Raw genomic sequence first — 23,031 nt, 5'->3', positions numbered from 1 at the left:
TCAGAAGGCAGAGATCATTGGCCAGTTATTGCATTTGGCTGAACAAACTATGTTTCCCAACTCGCTCATAAACATACAATTGCCCTGGATCACGATAAGCGGAAAACAGACATCTCAGGCGCCACTTATCTTCCTGACAATCAAAACATCCAACATGATAAAATCTTGGATCTCATTACAGTTATGATACATTAAGTGTATGGCCAGATTTCATTGTTTTCGTTCGTCGGTATTTTGACTTTTTTATTGACTGAATTTGCTTTAATTGCATAGTAAAAAAAAAATCATAAAAATTCACCTTAAGCCAGAAATGTGCTTTTGTTCCATTTGTTAGTGTTATTTTACATATTAGTATGATACACAGTAGCATTAACCTTACACAGAGGCGTAGCTAAGGGTTTTGGTTCGGTTTGGCAAAACTTCTGCGTGGGCCCCTAACCAGGTAATCTTGATTAGAAGTATGGTGGCGTAAACTAATAGTGAATGTAGAAGAACCTCAGCAGATGACCGTGCTGTTACTGAAAATAATCTCTATACAAAGACCAACACTGATATTACCACCATACGATGACCATATAGTGGTAGATACCAGTCCTGCAGAACACATAAGAGATTACAGCACAGTTATAGATGGTGACTTATAGCTGACGTTCTTTCTGGTGGAGTCATTCACTTTTCCCATTTTTTCCATCTGGCCCAGACCGGCATGACAACTTCACCACCCAGGACTCGTCTGCAGAGATTACAACAAAGACACATCTGACTTCTCACATTTCAAGCACTGTCCCATCTATTCCCAACTTGCACAAACTCCTCATCCTGCTGATACCCCAATGCTGAGCCGCAGCTGCCGTATGTGTCCCTATTACTGCACCTGCTGTGTGTTACTGTGTGCCTCTAGATGGTAAAACAACCCTCTACAATATAGTAATGCTGTGTACAAGTGCCCTAGAAAACAGTGCCTACGTTTTGCCCCTTGGAAAGTAATTATGTGCCCCTTTGACAGTAAAAATAACCAATCTGTCTCTATAACAATAAATGCCCATTTCACATTTAATAATGTCCCGAGTCTCCCCCCTGTACAGCTTCCATCTACTCAGTAAGATGCTCCCCTCTATGCAGTATAATGCCCCCACACAGTATACTGACCCCTTAGTAGCCCAAAACTGTTTGGTGGCTCCAACACTGTATCATGGCCCCCATACTGTATAAAGACCCTACATTAGCTCCCACACTGTAAGATGACCCACTCTCTCTAATCCCCATGCTGTATGATGGCCCCTACACTGTCTGATGGCTCCCTATATCACCTTCATATAGTATAATACATCTCATAGTCCTCCATATAGTATACTGCATTCCTTACAGACCTCTATATAGTATGATGCACTCCTCATAGTCCTCCATATGGTATAGTGCACTCCCAATAGGCCTCTATATAGTATAATGCACTTTCCATAGGCCTCCATATAGTATAATATGCTCCTCATAATCCTCCATATAGTGTAATGCACTCTCCATAGGCCTCCATATAGTATAATGCACTCCCCTTAGGCCTCTATATAGTATAATGCATTCCCCATTAAAAAATACACTACTCGCTTCTCCTCCTCATTTCCCGGCTGTTCCGAGCGCCACTACATCTCAGCACAGCAGGCGCCATGTACTGACATCATTGCACCCGCTGCCAGTGTCTGTGTCATTGACGTCAGACACAGAGGGGAAATCATGGGAGAAGGAGCATGTCGCTCCCTGTCTCATCATTTCTTTCAACTGTATCGGCATCCAGTCAATACCGTTGAACTTGCAATGAATCACCTTCCTGCTCAAGGGCCCCATGGCGGCCGGGTGGCAGTGCAGAGAGATTGAGTCTTCCTGCTCTGCCGCAGAGTGCAACTGTGTGGGTGCACTGCGCAGGCCGATACAGTTGGGTAGCTTCGGGTGGGCCCCTCAGAGCGCCCCCTCTGCTCTTCCACACCCACGCTACTTACCTTACAGTATAAGGGCAAAAATGGAAACTGTCATGAGTAGGCGGGCTGCACTGTGGGAATGCGAGCCTTGGGATTCCAAATCTGTGGGGTTTTTTATAAATACCAACGCATTTCTGAGTCGGATCAGTGACTTTCTCAGGGTATACAATCAAAGCAGAAACACATTAGGATTAATAGAATTTGATTTGTAATCCCAAGGCTCTCATTTCCAACAGCGCAGCCCTCCTGAATGTGCCAGTTCCCGTTTTTGCCATTATAGATCTGGAAGAACCCTTCCCTCTAACCACGAGGCGGCAGCAGCGGTTTAGGTATTCTGCCTGCACACAACACCGCAGATGAACGCTACCATCGATTATACTTATCCTTTTCTAGATGGTATTGCCCTATTCTGTGTGCGATTCTGTCCCTCTCCGGGGCCTTACAGCTTAGTCTGCAATATTACTGTGACGTTTTTCTGTATTATAGCGATTTTAGTTATTAGTGATATTAAATACCTTCCTCACAATATGGTGAGATCAAGAGATAAACACAGACCATTGATTAGATATATCTATCTTAATTTATGCATCCAGGCCTTAGCAATACACATGTAATCACATTACGATTTAATATATACATATAATGTGAGTTTAATATATATTATATATTCCTAGATTTTATTTTACATGTACAATACATATAATATATTACATGCGTGTATATATATATATATATATATATATATTACACTATACTCCTACCCAATTTCACATAAATATAAATATAGGTTTTTTTTGTTATGCTTTAATGCAAATATATTTTTCATTATTTTTTCTTAGATTTACTTTCATACTTACACATATGTATATATAGTGTGTATATATATATATATATATATATATATATATTACATACATATATATTATATATACGTTATATATTATGTGCATGTAATAATGTTGAAAAGTTACTGATAAGTTGTTTGACCAGATATAAAATTTAATTAATTCCAAATTGTCCATTCTCGATAGCATCAGATAAAATAGGAAACAAAAAGGTCATTTAAGTAGTTTGGTAAAAGAAAAAAACTTTAAAAAAAAATTGCTAATCATTAGTATCACTATGATTTTTAATTTTATTATTTTTTTCCATTATTAATAATAACTTATTCACTAGGAAATGTCAATAAATTGTGGCGATTAGCATATTACTACTACTAATTAGTAGCAGTTATTAAAATATACCGTAAAGTAATTTGTATGGAAATATTGTTGTTTTTTTTAAAGTTATGAATATTATAATATGTATATTCATTTTTTTTTTAAATAATCTAGAAACTTATTAGCCAAGATTTTTAGTAATTTTGTCAATGATGGTAATGAAATGAGAATTAAAGTTTTCATGTTCTGCACAAAGTTATTTGCACTGCAACCGGGCGATTTTTATACGGCTGTACCTTTTTTAACGGCACTTGTAAGTTATATACTTTACACCATTTATTTGTCATTGATCATTAAATGCCAATCATAAATCATGCTTGTAAAGTTTAAAGCGCGGCGCTGACACTTTACAGCTTCTTACTGTATTGTAAGAAACAATGGGTAATGATATTGCGGAAAATGTCAATACGTTGATGTGATTTTCATAGCGGAATGGCGGTGATGTACGATGAGAAAGATAAAAGGATATAATAGATATTATACAGTATAGGACGATAAATAGTAAAATTTCAAAAATTCCCAATTTCGCTATAATATATAAAATACAATACTACTGAAATTAATTTTAAATTTCAAAAAATTGTTATTATATTTCTTATATTACTACTATTATAACTTTCATTTTGTTATTTTTTTTTATTATTCTGTTGGAATATGTTACTTGGGTTCATGAATATGCTCAGGATTAGAAATGGGAGAACCCGAAAAAAAATGTTCGGCGTTCCTACTGAACAGTCACTGTTCGGGCCTGAATGCCGAACATGGACTTTCTGCTGAAGTCCAGTGGAGTGTTTGGGGTAAGTCTGTGGTGGAGCGGAGGAAAGAGAGAGAATTCGGGTTCTGGTGGAAGTTCGGGTGCTGTTTTGGTACCTGGACCGAAAATTCTAAAGAGTTTGGGTCAGGTACCAGAATCCGACCTTCCACCGCTCTTCCCATCACTATGCAGGATCCATAATATGACACCTATAAAAGTCTATGGGGACCTCGATATTCCTTTGATTACGTATTATTTAATGGTCTATTGAATGACATACATAAAATTTAGGGTGCCTGTAGATTGGTAGTATAGATTTGCGTGGTTCCGTGAGCCGCCAATCAGTGAACGCGTTTCACTAATGCAATTAATCAATACTGATTTTGAAAGTTCTGGATAGCATCAATCCATATAAGCATAAAAACCAGACTTGATTGATTTGTGATCTGTCAATATCATTGCTAATCTGAAGATTTTAAAGTCTCTAATTACTTGTAATGTATAGGGTCTTGCATGTTTACTACTAATAATTTCACATTTTTTGTAGATTTTTTCTATACGATTTACACAATTTTGCTCCAATCCTAATTGTTTCCCTAATTTAAAAGTCATAGTTTTAGTGCCTGCATTCTTATAATGGTATTGGTCTCCATGCTAGAATGTCATGATTACAACATTCTAGCTGTTGTTTGATGGTACCAAGACAATAATTTGACCATGAGTGCTGATAGGTCCTTCTTTCCTTTTCCTACATTTTTTTTCTCCTCCAAAGCTGGACAGTTTGCGTCACCTATCTTGAGCTTGTTTTCGAGTCTAGAGGAAAAGCAAGGAAGGAAACATAATTTTAAAAAGATATTCTTCTGTTATTAATTTAATTTGCAAATTGCCTCTTCTGAGAAAAAGAGGACTTAACTCTATAGCGCCACCTGTTGGAAGTAGCGATCCTACAAGTCACAATCAACCCTTTAACGAGTCGTGCAATATGACTTAGGATAAAAGCCAAATCAGTATCTCAATTCGCAGACACGGTGTTTCGGGCTGTTGGCCCTCGTCAGTGGGAAGCATGAGAACTAATTTGGCTAGGTGATAGGCTCCGGACTGGGGTCTAAGGGGTATCGTTTCTCCTTATGGAGAGTGACATACCAGTTGATTGTGACTTGTAGGATCGCTACTTCCAACAGGTGGTGCTATAGAGCTAAGTCCTCTTTTTTCTCAGAAGAGGCAATTTGCATATTATATTTCCAAGAGGAGCATTGCACGGTGAATAAGCCTCCTTACCTTGACAAGCCAGAGATGGTATGTCACTCTCCATAAGGAGAAACGATACCCCTTATTAATTTAATTGAAATCCAACATGTTCAATATTTCTTTTGATGAATACACATGGCTTGTGTGTAAATGTTGACTGGTCCTCAGGAAATCAGTAGCTTTTCCCAACATTCATCTGTGTATGACCACATCATAGTATATTATTCATTTACTGGTTATATTAAGATAAAGGAGGCACTATTTAAAGATGGTCGTACAGCTGAACATTAGTTTGGTGGACAGCCATCTCTCCTGATTCCCCCATATGTATGGTATAAGCACTTTGCTCGGTATAATTGCTCAATTCTTCTCTCCCTCAAAATAAACTTTTTTGAGAGATTTGGAAGGATCCCATGGATATCAGTTACACCATACACCAAAATTAGCAAGTTCGACTTACTTGTTAATCTAATGTGTGTGGTGGGCCACCTATATCGATAAGTTTGGCCAACAGTCAAATTTGTATGACAGGCACTGGCTGACTGATGTTCAGGGGAGATGTCGATCGCCTATATCCGATTTCAGACTGTCAATCGCATTGTTCTCCCTGAGATAACCCACCAGCCGACGTGTCAGTCAGTATCTTTCTCATAGAGAATACATGAGCGCTCGCCAAGCGTTCACTTCTGTATATGGGAGTGTCAGCTGAGGTGGCTGTTGGTCGAATGATCGTCTGAAGATGTGTTCGGCTGACAGCCATCTAATATACATGGTCAGCCTATAGTCCTCATCACTATTGCCCTTTTTCTTTTAGAAATTAAGATACCATCTGACTTGAACCTAAAGGCCCTTTCATACGAAGGGATGATCACCTGTAGGAACGATCATTTCTCAGATTAAGCCTGACCTGCAATCTAAGAACAAGAAAATACTTGTTTGTCTTTGATCATATCAAACCTTCTCATTTGTAGAGATCACTCTCCCTGAAATAAATAAGGAATGTGCTGGTGACCACACAAAGTCAGCTGGTACAGATGATCATATGAAGGACTGTTCAACAAACCCCTTATGATCATTGTCACATGAAAATTAAAGTTATAGAGCACCAATTGACTTTCTATATCATGACTATTCATTGCAGGCAGTCTGTCCATGTAAAGGGGACCCTAAAAGGCTGTCACCAAAATTCACTCTGCGGTTGCTAATTTGGATGCCACTGTCATAAGTTTATGTTTTACTAAAGTACATAGACTTCTTGAATCTTCTTGGAAGCGCTCAGTTATGGAGCTGCTCCATCCACTGACAGTAGCCACAGCCAACAGCGAGAACAGCTGATCGCTGGGGGCGTTGAGTCTAGTACCCCCAACGATCAGACATTGACCTATCCTAAGGGTGGACAACCTCTTCAAGCTGCGTTTAAACTGAAACATTACCATGAGCAAACGTTCCTAGGAACACTTGTTTCACGAGAATCTTCCAGTGCTGCTGATAACTCAATGAAGGAGCAAATTATTTTTAAGCTAGCCTAAAAATTATCATTGTTGGTAGCACATCATGCTGTGTAAATAGGAAACTCGCTGCCGAGAACAACGACAGCCTATGCAAACTGAACGGTCTACTACCGATAGCTTTAACGCGGTTTGCCTGTGTAGATAGGCTGTTAAATAAATACTGATCGGCAGTTATTTGGTTCCGCCATTCGGTTCATGTAAAAGGACCCTTCGTTTTAATGTAAGTGAACATGTGTACTATGAGTGTCTAATACCACTATTATCACTATGTACGACTAATCCACATGCACAAATTGTCACTGGACTGTTTTACTGTACGTATATCACCTTTCTGATTTATTTTTTTTTTACTTGGTTTTGCATTTATAGTAATTATTAGAATTCCATATTCCTAGCTGTCAGGACCAAAAATTGTGTGATTACATATAATTTCTATTGTCTCATAGAAAATCTTGTATTGATCCCAGGAAAAGGTGAGGAGCACGGACAAGGTAGGACTCGTATTTTTTATTTTTCCTTAGAAAGTGGAAGCAAGTCCCCATGAAAAACCAAATAAGCATGTTTTGCAAATTACAGTTCAAAGGCTGCCTGGGTAGTATTTGATAGAAGGCAGTAGTTTTTTTTTAACCCTGTTGTTTCAATAGACCTATTGTCTCTTGTAGGTTGTTAACATTAGCTTTGTAGTGTCAAAAAAGATTAGAAACAGCTTTTACTTTTTTTTTAACAGTTCAGTTTTTCGTAACTAAAAAAACCCCAAACATAAATTGACTACAAAAAATATTAGAAAATTAAAAAATAAATAAAAATGCCACGTATGGACATTTAATACCTTTTACATCCAGAGTATCAATGTGATATTTCAATATGTAAGGTCAGCATAAAGCTGGACATACACGTGATAAGACTGCCGAGTCTGCTGGCAACTATTGGACATTCAGGTGTCTATCGGCTCAAATAATTTCATTAGGAATAGTTTTATCATCAGGCAACACATGGGTAAAAATCCCATCTGTCTGACCCTTGCTCGCCTCTGGCTTTCCCCATAGATTCCACGAAAAAATAGTAATTTATTTAATCTTTATAGCCAACAGCTTGACTGTAAACAATGTTTACTCTTTTAAGGGTCTTTAAATATCCATTTAGATTATAGGGTAACATTTGAACTGCAAATGAATAATATTGTAAGAAATGTAAGTTTTTTTATGGGACCATTTAGACGACTGCCGATCAGCTACTTGGTTGCCTATTTGTGTTTTCTTAAAGGGAACCTGTCACCAGCTTTGGCCGATAAGACTTAAGGCCATCACTAGGGTTGAGCGAAACGGGTCGAACATTTTCAAAAGTCGCCGACTTTTGGCTAAGTCGGGGTTTCATGAAACCCGATCCGACCCCTGTGCGGGGTCGGCCATGCGGTACGCGACTTTCGCGCCAAAGTCGCGTTTCAATGACGCGAAAAGCGCCATTTCTCAGCCAATGAAGGTAAACGCAGAGTGTGGGCAGCGTGATGACATAGGTCCTGGTCCCCACCATCTTAGAGAAGGGCATTGCAGTGATTGGCTTGCTGTCTGCGACGTCACAGGGGCTATAAAGAGGCGTTCCCGCCGACCGCCATCTTACTGCTGCTGATCTGAGCTTAGGGAGAGGTTGCTGCCGCTTTGTCAGAAGCAGGGATAGCGTTAGGCAGGGTCCATTAACCACAAAACCGCTTGTGCTGCAGCGATTTGCACTGTCCAACACCACCCTCGGTGTGCAGGGACAGTGGAAGTTTTTTTTTTTTTTTTTTTCCCCTCAGCGCTGTAGCTCATTGGGCTGCCCTAGAAGGCTCCCTGATAGCTGCATTGCTGTGTGTACGCCGCTGTGCAAACCAACTGCTTTTTTCAAAGCACAAATCCTCTTGTTCCTTCCTTTCTGCACAGCTATCTTTTTTGTTTGTCCACACTTTTTATTTCATTTGTGCATCAGTCCACTCCTTATTGCTGCCTGCCATACCTGGCTGAGATTACTGCAGGCAGGGAGATAGTAGCTGCCTGCCATACCTGGCTGAGATTACTGCAGGCAGGGAGATAGTAATTGTAGGACATTCCCTGTTTTTTTTTTTTTTTTTTTTTTGGTGGGAGATTAAGATTGGCAATTTGGCATTTCTGCTAGAGTGCCATCCCTGTGTGTGCCATCTCTCTCACATAGTGGGCCATAGAAAGCCTTTTCATTTTTCTGTATTTTTTTTTGTGGGGTGTATAAATTCTCCCTGATAAAAATACAGTGGGAGATTAATATTGGCCTTTGGGCTTGTGTGCCAGTCCTGAGTGTGCCATCTCTCTCACAAATAGTGGGCCATAGAAAGCCTATTTATTTTTTTTTTTGGTTTTATAAATTCTCCCTGAAAAAAAGGGAGATTAATATTGGCCTCTGGGCTTGTGTGCCAGTCCTGAGCGTGCCATCTGTGCCAGCCCTGAGCGTGCCATCTCTCTCACAAATAGTGGGCCATAGAAAGCCTATTTAATTTTTTTTTTTGTTTTATAAATTTTCCCTGAAAAAAGGGAGATTAATATTGGCCTCTGGGCTTGTGTGCCAGTTGTGAGCGTGCCATCTGTGCCAGTCCTGAGCGTGCCATCTCTCTCACAAATAGTGGGCCATAGAAAGCCTATTTAAATATTTTTTTGGTTTTATAAATTCTCCCAGAAAAAAAGGGAGATTAATATTGGCCTCTGGGCTTGTGTGCCAGTCCTGAGCGTGCCATCTGTGCCAGCCAGCCCTGAGCGTGCCCTCTCTCTCACAAATAGTGGGCCATAGAAAGCCTATTTAATTTTTTTTTTTGTTTTATCAATTTTCCCTGAAAAAAGGGAGATTAATATTGGCCTCTGGGCTTGTGTGCCAGTTGTGAGCGTGCCATCTGTGCCAGTCCTGAGCGTGCCATCTCTCTCACAAATAGTGGGCCATAGAAAGCCTATTTAAATATTTTTTTGGTTTTATAAATTCTCCCAGAAAAAAAGGGAGATTAATATTGGCCTCTGGGCTTCTGTGCCAGTCCTGAGCGTGCCATCTGTGCCAGTCCTGAGCGTCCCATCTCTCTCACAAATAGTGGGCCATAGAAAGCCTATTTTATTTTTTTTTTGGGTTTTAGAAATTCTCCCTGAAAAAAGGGAGATTAATATTGGCCTCTGGGCTTGTGTGCCAGTTGTGAGCGTGCCATCTGTGCCAGTCCTGAGCGTGCCATCTCTCTCACAAATAGTGGGCCATAGAAAGCCTATTTAAATATTTTTTTGGTTTTATAAATTCTCCCAGAAAAAAAGGGAGATTAATATTGGCCTCTGGGCTTCTGTGCCAGTCCTGAGCGTGCCATCTGTGCCAGTCCTGAGCGTCCCATCTCTCTCACAAATAGTGGGCCATAGAAAGCCTATTTTATTTTTTTTTTGGGTTTCAGAAATTCTCCCTGGAAAAAAAAAGGGAGATTAATATTGCCCTTTGGGCTTGTGTGCCAGTACTAAGCGTTCCATCTCTCTCTCTCTCTCAGTCAGTGGGCCATAGAACGCATATTTTTGGTTTTATTTGTTTTCTAAATTCTCCCTGAAAAAATCATTTTATTTTATTTGGTTTCTAAATTCTTCCTGATAAAATCATATTTTTTTTATTATTTTTATTTCTAAAGTCTCCCTGAAAAAAAAAAAAAAAAAACAACCAAAAAAACAGTGGGAGATTAATATTGGCCTTTCTGCTTGTGTGCCAGTCTTGACTCCTGGGTGTGCCATCTCTCTCTCTCTCTCTCTCTCTCTCTCTCCAATTGTGGTCCATAGAAAGCCTATATTTTTTTTCCTTGATTTGGGTTCTAAAATCTACCAGAGAAAATAACTACATCAATCATTGGTAGAAAAATATTGGCCTCTGGGTTTGTGTGCCACTCCTGACTCCTGTGTGCGTCATCTCTCAGTCAGTGGGCCATAGAACGCCTATTTTTGGTTTTATTTGTTTTCTAAATTCTCCCTGAAAAAATCATTTTATTTTATTTGGTTTCAAAATTCTTCCTGATAAAATCATATTTTTTTTATTATTTTTTTTTCTAAAGTCTCCCTGAAAAAAAAAAAAAAAAACAGTGGGAGATTAATATTGGCCTTTCTGCTTGTGTGCCAGTCTTGACTCCTGGGTGCGTCATCTCTCAGTCAGTGGGCCATAGAACGCCTATTTTTGGTTTTATTTGTTTTATAAATTCTCCCTGAAAAAATCATTTTATTTTATTTGGTTTCTAAATTCTTCCTGATAAAATCATATTTTTTTTATTATTTTTTTTTCTAAAGTCTCCCTGAAAAAAAAAAAAAAAAAAAACAACCAAAAAAAACAGTGGGAGATTAATATTGGCCTTTCTGCTTGTGTGCCAGTCTTGACTCCTGGGTGTGCCATCTCTCTCTCTCTCTCTCTCTCTCTCTCTCTCTCTCTCTCTCTCTCCAATTGTGGTCCATAGAAAGCCTATATTTTTTTTCCTTGATTTGGGTTCTAAAATCTACCAGAGAAAATAACTACATCAATCATTGGTAGAAAAATATTGGCCTCTGGGTTTGTGTGCCACTCCTGACTCCTGTGTGCGTCATCTCTCAGTCAGTGGGCCATAGAACGCCTATTTTTGTTTTTATTTGTTTTATAAATTCTCCCTGAAAAAATCATTTTATTTTATTTGGTTTCTAAATTCTTCCTGATAAAATCATATTTTTTTTATTATTTTTTTTTCTAAAGTCTCCCTGAAAAAAAAAAAAAAAAACAAAAACAAAAAAAAAACAGTGGGAGATTAATATTGGCCTTTCTGCTTGTGTGCCAGTCTTGACTCCTGGGTGTGCCATCTCTCTCTCTCTCTCTCTCCAATTGTGGTCCATAGAAAGCCTACATTTTTTTTCCTTGATTTGGGTTCCAAAATCTACCAGAGAAAATAACTCCATCAATCATTGGTAGAAAAATATTGGCCTCTGGGCTTGTGTGCCACTCCTGATTCCTGTGTGCGTCATCTCTCACTCAGTGGCCCATAGAAAGCATATAGTTTGTTACATTTGTTTTCTAAATTCTCCCTGCAAAAATCTATTTTTTTTTTTTTGGGGGGTTTCTAAAGTGTTCCTGAAAAAAATAAAAATAAAAAAAAAATAATAGTGTGACATTAATATTAACATTTGTGCTTCAGTGACAGTCCTGCGTGTGGGGCATCTCTCTAATTTGCAGCCACCAAAAAAAGAGTGTGTAACATTGGGCCTGATTTTCGCTGTGGTCTCACCAACCTGTAAAGGGGTAGCTAAATCATACTGAAGTTATAGCTCACCGTGTAAGTTGTGTGACTGCAACAAATAACGTTAGTTTGGTTACGTTTTTAAAACAATGAGGAAGTCTAGTGGAAGAGGTCGTGGCCGGGGGCGTTCATTGTCAGCTGGTAATGAGGGTAGTGGTAGTGGTGGAGCATCAGGTGGTCGTGGGGGAAAAAATATTGCACCTAAGTCTGGAGCTGTGGAGCCAGGTTCGTCGTCCGGCTACACAAGGCCTCGAACGCTCCCTTTTCTGGGATTAGGAAAACCGCTTTTAAAGCCGGAGCAGCAAGAGCAAGTTTTGGCTTATCTTGCTGACTCAGCCTCTAGCTCTTTTGCCTCATCTCGTGAAACTGGTAAAAGTAAAAGCAGCGCGTCGTTAGTGGATGTTCACGGTCAGGGACAAGTCACTTCCTTGTCCTCTTCAGCAAAAACAACAACAGAGAAGAATGCAGCAGGCGACACAACGGGTTACTCCATGGAGCTCTTTACACATACCGTCCCTGGCTTAGAAAGTGAAGCAGTTAACAGTCCATGCCCATTACAAATTGAATCTGACATGGAGTGCACTGACGCACAGCCACAGCCAGACTACTATGCTGGTCCTTTGACTCAGACCACAACATTGCCCTCGCAGGGTGCTGATCAAGAATCAGACCCTGATGAGACTATGTTGCCCCATCACGAACGCTATACCACCGAACGACACGGTGACACAGACGAAGTTGCGCAGGAGGTACAAGAAGAGTTATTAGATGACCCAGTTCTTGACCCCGATTGGCAGCCATTGGGGGAACAGGGTGCAGGCGGCAGCAGTTCTGAAGCAGAGGAGGAGGAGGGGCCGCAGCAGGCATCAACATCGCCACAGGTTCCATCTGCCGGGCCCGTATCTTGCCCAAAACGCGTGGCAAAGCCAAAACCTGGTGGAGGACAGCGTGGCCATCCGGTTAAAGCTCAGTCTGCAATGCCTGAAAAGGTATCCGATGCTAGAAAGAGTGCAGTCTGGCATTTTTTTAAACAACATCCAATTGATCAGCGCAAAGTCATCTGTCAAAAATGTTCTACTTCCTTAAGCAGAGGTCAGAATCTGAAAAGTCTCAATACTAGTTGCATGCATAGACATTTAACCACCATGCATTTGAAAGCTTGGACTAACTACCAAACGTCCCTTAAGGTTGTTGCACCCTCGGCCAATGAAGCTAGTCATCAACGCAACATCCCTTCCGGCAGTGTAGGACCACCATTTAGCGCACCACCTGCTGTATCTGTGCAGGTATCTTTGCCAGGCCAAAGCAGTCAGGGTCAGGGAATCACCAGTTTCGTAGTAGGAAACACTGCATCTAGGGCACCGGCGGCAACAATACCATCTCCCACCGTCTCTCAGTCTGCCATGTCCACCGGCACCCCCGCTAGTTCCACGATCTCCAGCTCTCCAGTCCAGCTCACCCTACATGAGACTATGGTTAGAAAAAGGAAATACTTAGCCTCGCATCCGCGTACACAGGGTTTGAACGCCCACATAGCTAGACTAATCTCGTTAGAGATGATGCCCTACCGGTTAGTTGAAAGCGAAGCTTTCAAAGACCTGATGGACTACGCTGTACCACGCTACGAGCTACCCAGTCGACACTTTTTTTCCAGAAAAGCCATCCCAGCCCTCCACCAGCATGTTAAAGAGCGCATCGTCCATGCACTCAGGCAATCTGTGAGCACAAAGGTGCACCTGACAACAGATGCATGGACCAGTAGGCATGGCCAGGGACGTTACGTGTCCATCACGGCACACTGGGTAAATGTGGTGGATTCAGGGTCCACAGGGGACAGCAAGTTTGGGACAGTTCTGCCTAGCCCACGGTCTAGTAAACAGTTGTCTGTAGCCGTTCGCACCCCCTCCTCCTCCTCCTCCTCGTCCTCCTGCAGAAGCAAGAGCTCGTCCACAGACCGCAGTCGCACAAACACTCCATCCGCACCTGCCACTGTTGCACACCAGGTCTCCCATTATGGGGCAGCTACTGGCATACGTCAGCAGGCTGTATTGGCTATGAAGTGTTTGGGCGACAATAGACACACCGCGGAAGTTCTGTCCGAGTTCTTGCAGCAAGAAACGCAGTCGTGGCTGGGCACTGTAGATCTTGAGGCAGGCAAGGTAGTGAGTGATAACGGAAGGAATTTCATGGCTGCCATCTCCCTTTCCCAACTGAAACACATTCCTTGCCTGGCTCACACCTTAAACCTGGTGGTGCAGTGCTTCCTGAAAAGTTATCCGGGGTTATCCGACCTGCTCCTCAAAGTGCGTGGACTTTGCGCACATATCCGCCGTTCGCCTGTACACTCCAGCCGTATGCAGACCTATCAGCGTTCTTTGAACCTTCCCCAGCATCGCCTAATCATAGACGTTGCAACAAGGTGGAACTCAACACTGCACATGCTTCAGAGACTGTGCGAACAGAGGCGGGCTGTTATGTTTTTGTGGGAGGATACACATACACGGGCAGGCAGTAGGATGGCAGACATGGAGTTGTCAGGTGTGCAGTGGTCGAAGATTCAAGACATGTGTCAAGTCCTTCAGTGTTTTGAGGAATGCACACGGCTGGTTAGTGCAGACAACGCCATAATAAGCATGAGCATCCCCCTAATGCGTCTGCTGATGCAAAGTTTGACGCACATAAAGGATCAGGCGTCTGCACCAGAGGAAGAGGAAAGCCTTGATGACAGTCAGCGATTGTCTGGTCAGGGCAGTGTACATGACGAGGTACCGGGCGAAGAGGAGGTGGAGGATGAGGAGGATGATGGGGATGAGTATATTTTTAATGAGGAAGCTTTCCCGGGGGCACGGGAAATTGGTGGCGTGGCAAGGCCGGGTTCTGGTTTTTTGAGGGACACAAGTGACGTAGATTTGCCTGCAACTGCCCCTCAACCAAGCACAACCGCAGATTTGACAACGGGAACTTTGGCCCACATGGCGGATTATGCCTTGCGTATCCTCAAAAGGGACACACGCATTACAAAAATGATGAACGATGACGATTACTGGTTGGCCTGCCTCCTTGATCCTCGCTATAAAGGCAAATTGCAAAATATTATGCCACATGAGAACTTGGAACTAATATTAGCAACAAAACAATCAACTCTTGTTGACCGTTTGCTTCTGGCATTCCCTGCACACAGCGCCCGTGATCGTTCTCACACGAGCTCCAGGGGCCAGCAGACCAGAGGTGTTAGAGGGGCAGAAATCAGAAGTGGCGTTGGACAGAGGGGTTTTCTGACCAGGTTGTGGAGTGATTTTTCTATGACCGCAGACAGGACAGGTACTGCAGCATCAATTCAAAGTGACAGGAGACAACATTTGTCCAGTATGGTTACAAACTATTTTTCATCCCTTATCGACGTTCTCCCTCAACCGTCATTCCCATTTGATTACTGGGCATCCAAATTAGACACCTGGCCAGAATTGGCAGAATATGCATTGCAGGAGCTTGCTTGCCCGGCAGCTAGTGTCCTATCAGAAAGAGTATTCAGTGCTGCAGGTTCAATACTAACAGAAAAAAGGACTCGTCTGGCTACCCAAAATGTAGATGATCTAACCTTCATTAAAATGAACCACAACTGGATTTCAAAATCTTTTGCCCCACCCTGCCCGGCTGACACCTAGCTTTCCTATGAAAAGGTCTTGCCTGTGGACTATTCTGAATGACTTTTCCAATCTCGTAATTTTCTTCACCTGATTGTCCAGCATACGACATGTTTCCACCTCACGAAATGGCCAAACTCCCCACACGGGGCCGTGCTATCGCCACTTTGCGCTTGGACCCTTGAGAGTGCTGTTTGTCTGAAGAGGTGGGTGTGGCCGCTTTTGGTCGACGGCACTGCCACTGGGTCCCTCATAGTACAATAAAGTGTCTCTGGCGGTGGTGGTGCGCACCCAACGTCAGACACACCGTTGTAATATGAGGGGCCCTGTGCCTGTACCGCCGGCCACAAGACAGTTCCCCCCCCCAGCTCAAACAGTGCTCTACCACTAGCAAAATTATCTCTCACAGCTTCACCAATGTGTAGTCTAGCCGCTGACATCCTTCAATGCCTGGCACTGACAATACCATTGTTTTGACATTTTTGTTATGTTAGGCCTTCGAAGCCTGTCTGCGGTCCCTTCTTTCTACAACTACTACACTGACCAGGCCACTGCTGGCCGTGTTACCCTGGAACCAATTTAAAAGTGCCTACAGTCAGCCCAATTTTGTTATGTTAGGCCTTCGAAGACTGTCTGCCGTCACTCCTTCCACTAGACTTCCACTGACCATACACTGCTGCCCATGTACCCCTGGAACCAATTTAAAGTGCCTACAGCCAGCCCAATTTTGTTATGTTAGGCCTTCGAAGCCTGTCTGCGGTCACTCCTTCCACTAGACTTCCACTGACCAGACCACTGCTGCCCGTGTACCCCTGGAACCAATTTAAAAGTGCCTACAGCCAGCCCAAGTTTGTTATGTTAGGCCTTGGAAGCCTGTCTGCGGTCACTCCTTCCACTAGACTTCCACTGACCAGACCACTGCTGCCCGTGTACCCCTGGAACCAATTTAAAAGTGCCTACAGCCAGCCCAAGTTTGTTATGTTAGGCCTTGGAAGCCTGTCTGCGGTCACTCCTTCCACTAGACTTCCACTGACCAGACCACTGCTGCCCGTGTACCCCTGGAACCAATTTAAAAGTGCCTACAGCCAGCCCAAGTTTGTTATGTTAGGCCTTGGAAGCCTGTCTGCGGTCACTCCTTCCACTAGACTTCCACTGACCAGACCACTGCTGCCCGTGTACCCCTGGAACCAATTTAAAAGTGCCTACAGCCAGCCCAAGTTTGTTATGTTAGGCCTTGGAAGCCTGTCTGCGGTCACTCCTTCCACTAGACTTCCACTGACCAGACCACTGCTGCCCGTGTACCCCTGGAACCAATTTAAAAGTGCCTACAGCCAGCCCAAGTTTGTTATGTTAGGCCTTCTAAGCCTGTCTGCGGTCCATTCTTTCAACTACTACTACACTGACCAGGTCACTGCTGCCCGTGTACCCCTGGAACCAATTTAAAATTGCCTACAGCCAGCCCAATTTTTTTATTTTAGGCCTTCGATGCCTGTCTGCGGTCCATTCTTTCAACTACTACTACACTGACCAGGTCACTGCTGTCCGTGTACCCCTGGAACCAATTTAAAATTGCCTACAGCCATGTGTTATTATTTTAGGCCTTCGATGCCTGTCTGCGGTCACTCCTTCCACTAGGCCTCCACTGACCACACCACTGCTGTCCGTGTACCCCTGGAACCAATTTAAAATTGCCTACAGCCAGCCCAATTTTTTTATTTTAGGCCTTCGATGCCTGTCTGCGGTCCATTCTTTCAACTACTACTACACTGACCAGGTCACTGCTGTCCGTGTACCCCTGTAACCAATTTAAAATTGCCTACAGCCATGTGTTATTATTTTAGGCATTCGATGCCTGTCTGCGGTCCATTTTTTCAACTACTACTACACTGACCAGGTCACTGCTGCCCGTGTACCCCTGGAACCAATTTAAAATTGCCTACAGCCATGTGTTATTATTTTAGGCCTTCGATGCCTGTCTGCGGTCACTCCTTCCACTAGGCCTCCACTGACCACACCACTGCTGCCCGTGTACCCCTGGAACCAATTTAAAATTGCCTACAGCCAGCCCAATTTTTTTATTTTAGGCCTTCGATGCCTGTCTGCGGTCCATTCTTTCAACTACTACTACACTGACCAGGTCACTGCTGCCCGTGTACCCCTGGAACCAATTTAAAATTGCCTACAGCCATGTGTTATTATTTTAGGCCTTCGATGCCTGTCTGCGGTCACTCCTTCCACTAGGCCTCCACTGACCACACCACTGCTGTCCGTGTACCCCTGGAACCAATTTAAAATTGCCTACAGCCATGTGTTATTATTTTAGGCCTTCGATGCCTGTCTGCGGTCACTCCTTCCACTAGGCCTCCACTGACCACACCACTGCTGTCCGTGTACCCCTGGAACCAATTTAAAATTGCCTACAGCCATGTGTTATTATTTTAGGCCTTCGATGCCTGTCTGCGGTCACTCCTTCCACTAGGCCTCCACTGACCACACCACTGCTGTCCGTGTACCCCTGGAACCAATTTAAAATTGCCTACAGCCAGCCCAATTTTTTTATTTTAGGCCTTCGATGCCTGTCTGCGGTCCATTCTTTCAACTACTACTACACTGACCAGGTCACTGCTGCCCGTGTACCCCTGGAACCAATTTAAAATTGCCTACAGCCATGTGTTATTATTTTAGGCATTCGATGCCTGTCTGCGGTCCATTTTTTCAACTACTACTACACTGACCAGGTCACTGCTGCCCGTGTACCCCTGGAACCAATTTAAAATTGCCTACAGCCATGTGTTATTATTTTAGGCCTTCGATGCCTGTCTGCGGTCACTCCTTCCACTAGGCCTCCACTGACCACACCACTGCTGTCCGTGTACCCCTGGAACCAATTTAAAATTGCCTACAGCCATGTGTTATTATTTTAGGCCTTCGATGCCTGTCTGCGGTCACTCCTTCCACTAGGCCTCCACTGACCACACCACTGCTGCCCGTGTACCCCTGGAACCAATTTAAAATTGCCTACAGCCAGCCCAATTTTTTTATTTTAGGCCTTCGATGCCTGTCTGCGGTCCATTCTTTCAACTACTACTACACTGACCAGGTCACTGCTGTCCGTGTACCCCTGGAACCAATTTAAAATTGCCTACAGCCATGTGTTATTATTTTAGGCCTTCGATGCCTGTCTGCGGTCACTCCTTCCACTAGGCCTCCACTGACCACACCACTGCTGTCCGTGTACCCCTGGAACCAATTTAAAATTGCCTACAGCCATGTGTTATTATTTTAGGCCTTCGATGCCTGTCTGCGGTCACTCCTTCCACTAGGCCTCCACTGACCACACCACTGCTGTCCGTGTACCCCTGGAACCAATTTAAAATTGCCTACAGCCAGCCCAATTTTTTTATTTTAGGCCTTCGATGCCTGTCTGCGGTCCATTCTTTCAACTACTACTACACTGACCAGGTCACTGCTGCCCGTGTACCCCTGGAACCAATTTAAAATTGCCTACAGCCATGTGTTATTATTTTAGGCATTCGATGCCTGTCTGCGGTCCATTTTTTCAACTACTACTACACTGACCAGGTCACTGCTGCCCGTGTACCCCTGGAACCAATTTAAAATTGCCTACAGCCATGTGTTATTATTTTAGGCCTTCGATGCCTGTCTGCGGTCACTCCTTCCACTAGGCCTCCACTGACCACACCACTGCTGTCCGTGTACCCCTGGAACCAATTTAAAATTGCCTACAGCCATGTGTTATTATTTTAGGCCTTCGATGCCTGTCTGCGGTCACTCCTTCCACTAGGCCTCCACTGACCACACCACTGCTGCCCGTGTACCCCTGGAACCAATTTAAAATTGCCTACAGCCAGCCCAATTTTTTTATTTTAGGCCTTCGATGCCTGTCTGCGGTCCATTCTTTCAACTACTACTACACTGACCAGGTCACTGCTGTCCGTGTACCCCTGGAACCAATTTAAAATTGCCTACAGCCATGTGTTATTATTTTAGGCCTTCGATGCCTGTCTGCGGTCACTCCTTCCACTAGGCCTCCACTGACCACACCACTGCTGTCCGTGTACCCCTGGAACCAATTTAAAATTGCCTACAGCCATGTGTTATTATTTTAGGCCTTCGATGCCTGTCTGCGGTCACTCCTTCCACTAGGCCTCCACTGACCACACCACTGCTGTCCGTGTACCCCTGGAACCAATTTAAAATTGCCTACAGCCAGCCCAATTTTTTCATTTTAGGCCTTCGATGCCTGTCTGCGGTCCATTCTTTCAACTACTACTACACTGACCAGGTCACTGCTGTCCGTGTACCCCTGGAACCAATTTAAAATTGCCTACAGCCATGTGTTATTATTTTAGGCCTTCGATGCCTGTCTGCGGTCACTCCTTCCACTAGGCCTCCACTGACCACACCACTGCTGTCCGTGTACCCCTGGAACCAATTTAAAATTGCCTACAGCCATGTGTTATTATTTTAGGCCTTCGATGCCTGTCTGCGGTCACTCCTTCCACTAGGCCTCCACTGACCACACCACTGCTGCCCGTGTACCCCTGGAACCAATTTAAAATTGCCTACAGCCAGCCCAATTTTTTTATTTTAGGCCTTCGATGCCTGTCTGCGGTCCATTCTTTCAACTACTACTACACTGACCAGGTCACTGCTGTCCGTGTACCCCTGGAACCAATTTAAAATTGCCTACAGCCATGTGTTATTATTTTAGGCCTTCGATGCCTGTCTGCGGTCACTCCTTCCACTAGGCCTCCACTGACCACACCACTGCTGTCCGTGTACCCCTGGAACCAATTTAAAATTGCCTACAGCCATGTGTTATTATTTTAGGCCTTCGATGCCTGTCTGCGGTCACTCCTTCCACTAGGCCTCCACTGACCACACCACTGCTGTCCGTGTACCCCTGGAACCAATTTAAAATTGCCTACAGCCAGCCCAATTTTTTTATTTTAGGCCTTCGATGCCTGTCTGCGGTCCATTCTTTCAACTACTACTACACTGACCAGGTCACTGCTGTCCGTGTACCCCTGTAACCAATTTAAAATTGCCTACAGCCATGTGTTATTATTTTAGGCATTCGATGCCTGTCTGCGGTCCATTTTTTCAACTACTACTACACTGACCAGGTCACTGCTGCCCGTGTACCCCTGGAACCAATTTAAAATTGCCTACAGCCATGTGTTATTATTTTAGGCCTTCGATGCCTGTCTGCGGTCACTCCTTCCACTAGGCCTCCACTGACCACACCACTGCTGCCCGTGTACCCCTGGAACCAATTTAAAATTGCCTACAGCCAGCCCAATTTTTTTATTTTAGGCCTTCGATGCCTGTCTGCGGTCCATTCTTTCAACTACTACTACACTGACCAGGTCACTGCTGCCCGTGTACCCCTGGAACCAATTTAAAATTGCCTACAGCCATGTGTTATTATTTTAGGCCTTCGATGCCTGTCTGCGGTCACTCCTTCCACTAGGCCTCCACTGACCACACCACTGCTGTCCGTGTACCCCTGGAACCAATTTAAAATTGCCTACAGCCATGTGTTATTATTTTAGGCCTTCGATGCCTGTCTGCGGTCCATTCTTTCAACTACTACTACACTGACCAGGGCACTGCTGGCCGTGTACCCCTGGAACCAACATCAGAAAATATAAAAATAAGTATTTTGCTTATAAAAAAGAAAATACTGGTGAGATATCAAATGCAGACATTTTAACATTAAAAACAAACACACAACTCTAATCTGGTACAGTACTAAAAATGGCCACCAGCTACAATTACTTTCTCCTGCAAGTAGTTAACTGAAAGTTTTTTTAAATTGAAAACACACATATGGCATCCACCGAGTGTTGTCCTGTCGCGTCTTCTTTATATTATTGCCGAGAAGATGCAAAATAATGAAAATAATAAAATCATTAATTACCAAAATAATAGAGAAAGTCAACACCACATTGCAAATAAACATTCATTCCAAATAAAGAAGCAGGGCGCGTCCGAGGGTGAGTATATACCTAATAAGAATATAATCACCCTCGGACGCGCAATGCTTATTTCCAACAGCCTTCCTTCCTAAGAATCAGCCCTTCCGTCGTGTAGAGAGACGTTGTGTTACACTCCAAGGTGTTCCCCAGGTTGCCTTTCCTGAGCTTCGATCTTCCGGCTCTCGTTTAGTAGTTCTTGGAAACTACTCTGCATTAGGCCTTCAAATTGGGTATGGGGTGTAGAGAGATGGTGTGTTCCACTCCAAGGTGTTCCCCAGGTTGCCTTTCCTGAGCTTCGATCTTCCGGCTCTCGTTTAGTAGTTGTTGGAAACTACGCTGCATTAGGCCTTCAAATTGGGTATGGGGTGTAGCGAGAGGGTGTGTTACACTCCAAGGTGTTCCCCAGGTTGCCTTTCCTGAGCTTCGATCTTCCGGCTCTCGTTTAGTAGTTCTTGGAAACTACACTGCATTAGGCCTTCAAATTGGGTATGGGGTGTAGAGAGAGGGTGTGTTACACTCTAAGGTGTTCCCCAGGTTTCCTTGCCATTGCTTCGGTCTTCCGACTCTCGTTTAGTAGTTGTAGAAAAGTACACTGCATTAGGCCATACAAAATGGGTATGGGGTGGAGAGAGATGGTGTGTTACACTCCAAGGTGTTCCCCAGGTTGCCTTTCCTGAGCTTCTATCTTCAGGCTCTCATTAAATTGTGGTTAAATGGAACAACTGCATTTGGCGTACTAGTTGGTTTGGGGCCTACTATCGGTGTCTGCCACTCCTTGCTGTTCTCCTCCACTGAACAAAGCTGTGCCGCCTGTTTACTACGGTTGCCAATTTTGAACTGCATTTCGACTACTTACTGATTTGGCCCTACTCTCTGTGTCAGCCTCTCATTCCAGTTGTCCTCCACTGCAATGCCCCCTGGTTATTCCTGTGTTACCAATTTTGAACTGCATTTAGCCCACTTTCTTCTTTGGGCCTATATCTGTGTTTCCACTTCATCGTGCCCATTGCCCAGCCAGTGATAGATGAGTCTGCTGGTACATTGACCCATAACGCAACATTCCCCGTGCACGCTACACAACAACATTGTGACCCTGCTGAAAGTCAGGTTGCTCTTCCCGCATACCATACCACCTTACACGGGGACAAAGAGGAAGGTGCAGATGAAAGTGCAGGTTCCTTCATCAGGTGGGGGAGGAATACTAGTTGGCGACGTCACTGGCACAGGGCCTCTCATAGTACGCAAAAGTGTTGCTGCCGGTGGGAGGCGCCCCCGCCGTGCAAACACACCGCTGTACTTTGAGGGGCCCTGTGCCAGTGCCAATGCCAACGAGTGGGCCCCCCCTGCTTGCTCAGGTTCACAGCACTTGCAAAGTTGAAATACTTACCTCTCCCTGCTCCACTGCCGTGACGTGGTCCA

General features: G+C 43.8%; 1 protein-coding gene across 6 annotated transcripts in view; it reads left to right on the top strand.

Annotated features, from left to right (window-relative positions):
• The window catches only part of CDX1 (caudal type homeobox 1), a 76,656-nt gene that overhangs the window by 4,471 nt on the left and 49,154 nt on the right, over positions 1-23,031 (top strand). For 2 of the 6 annotated variants that reach the window (XM_069763584.1, XM_069763580.1), the window contains one exon: positions 7,150-7,194. The exons of 2 other annotated variants lie outside the window; for them this stretch is intronic. In XM_069763584.1, the coding sequence (XP_069619685.1) occupies positions 7,150-7,194 (45 nt within the window). The remainder of the gene's footprint in view (positions 1-7,149; positions 7,195-23,031) is intronic. 2 more of the 6 variants (XM_069763581.1, XM_069763585.1) reach the window with 1 other exon arrangement.

Source organism: Ranitomeya imitator, chromosome 4 (assembly GCF_032444005.1).
Source record: "Ranitomeya imitator isolate aRanImi1 chromosome 4, aRanImi1.pri, whole genome shotgun sequence".
Lineage (NCBI taxonomy): Eukaryota > Metazoa > Chordata > Amphibia > Anura > Dendrobatidae > Ranitomeya > Ranitomeya imitator.
This window is presented reverse-complemented; position numbering and strand designations above follow the sequence as displayed.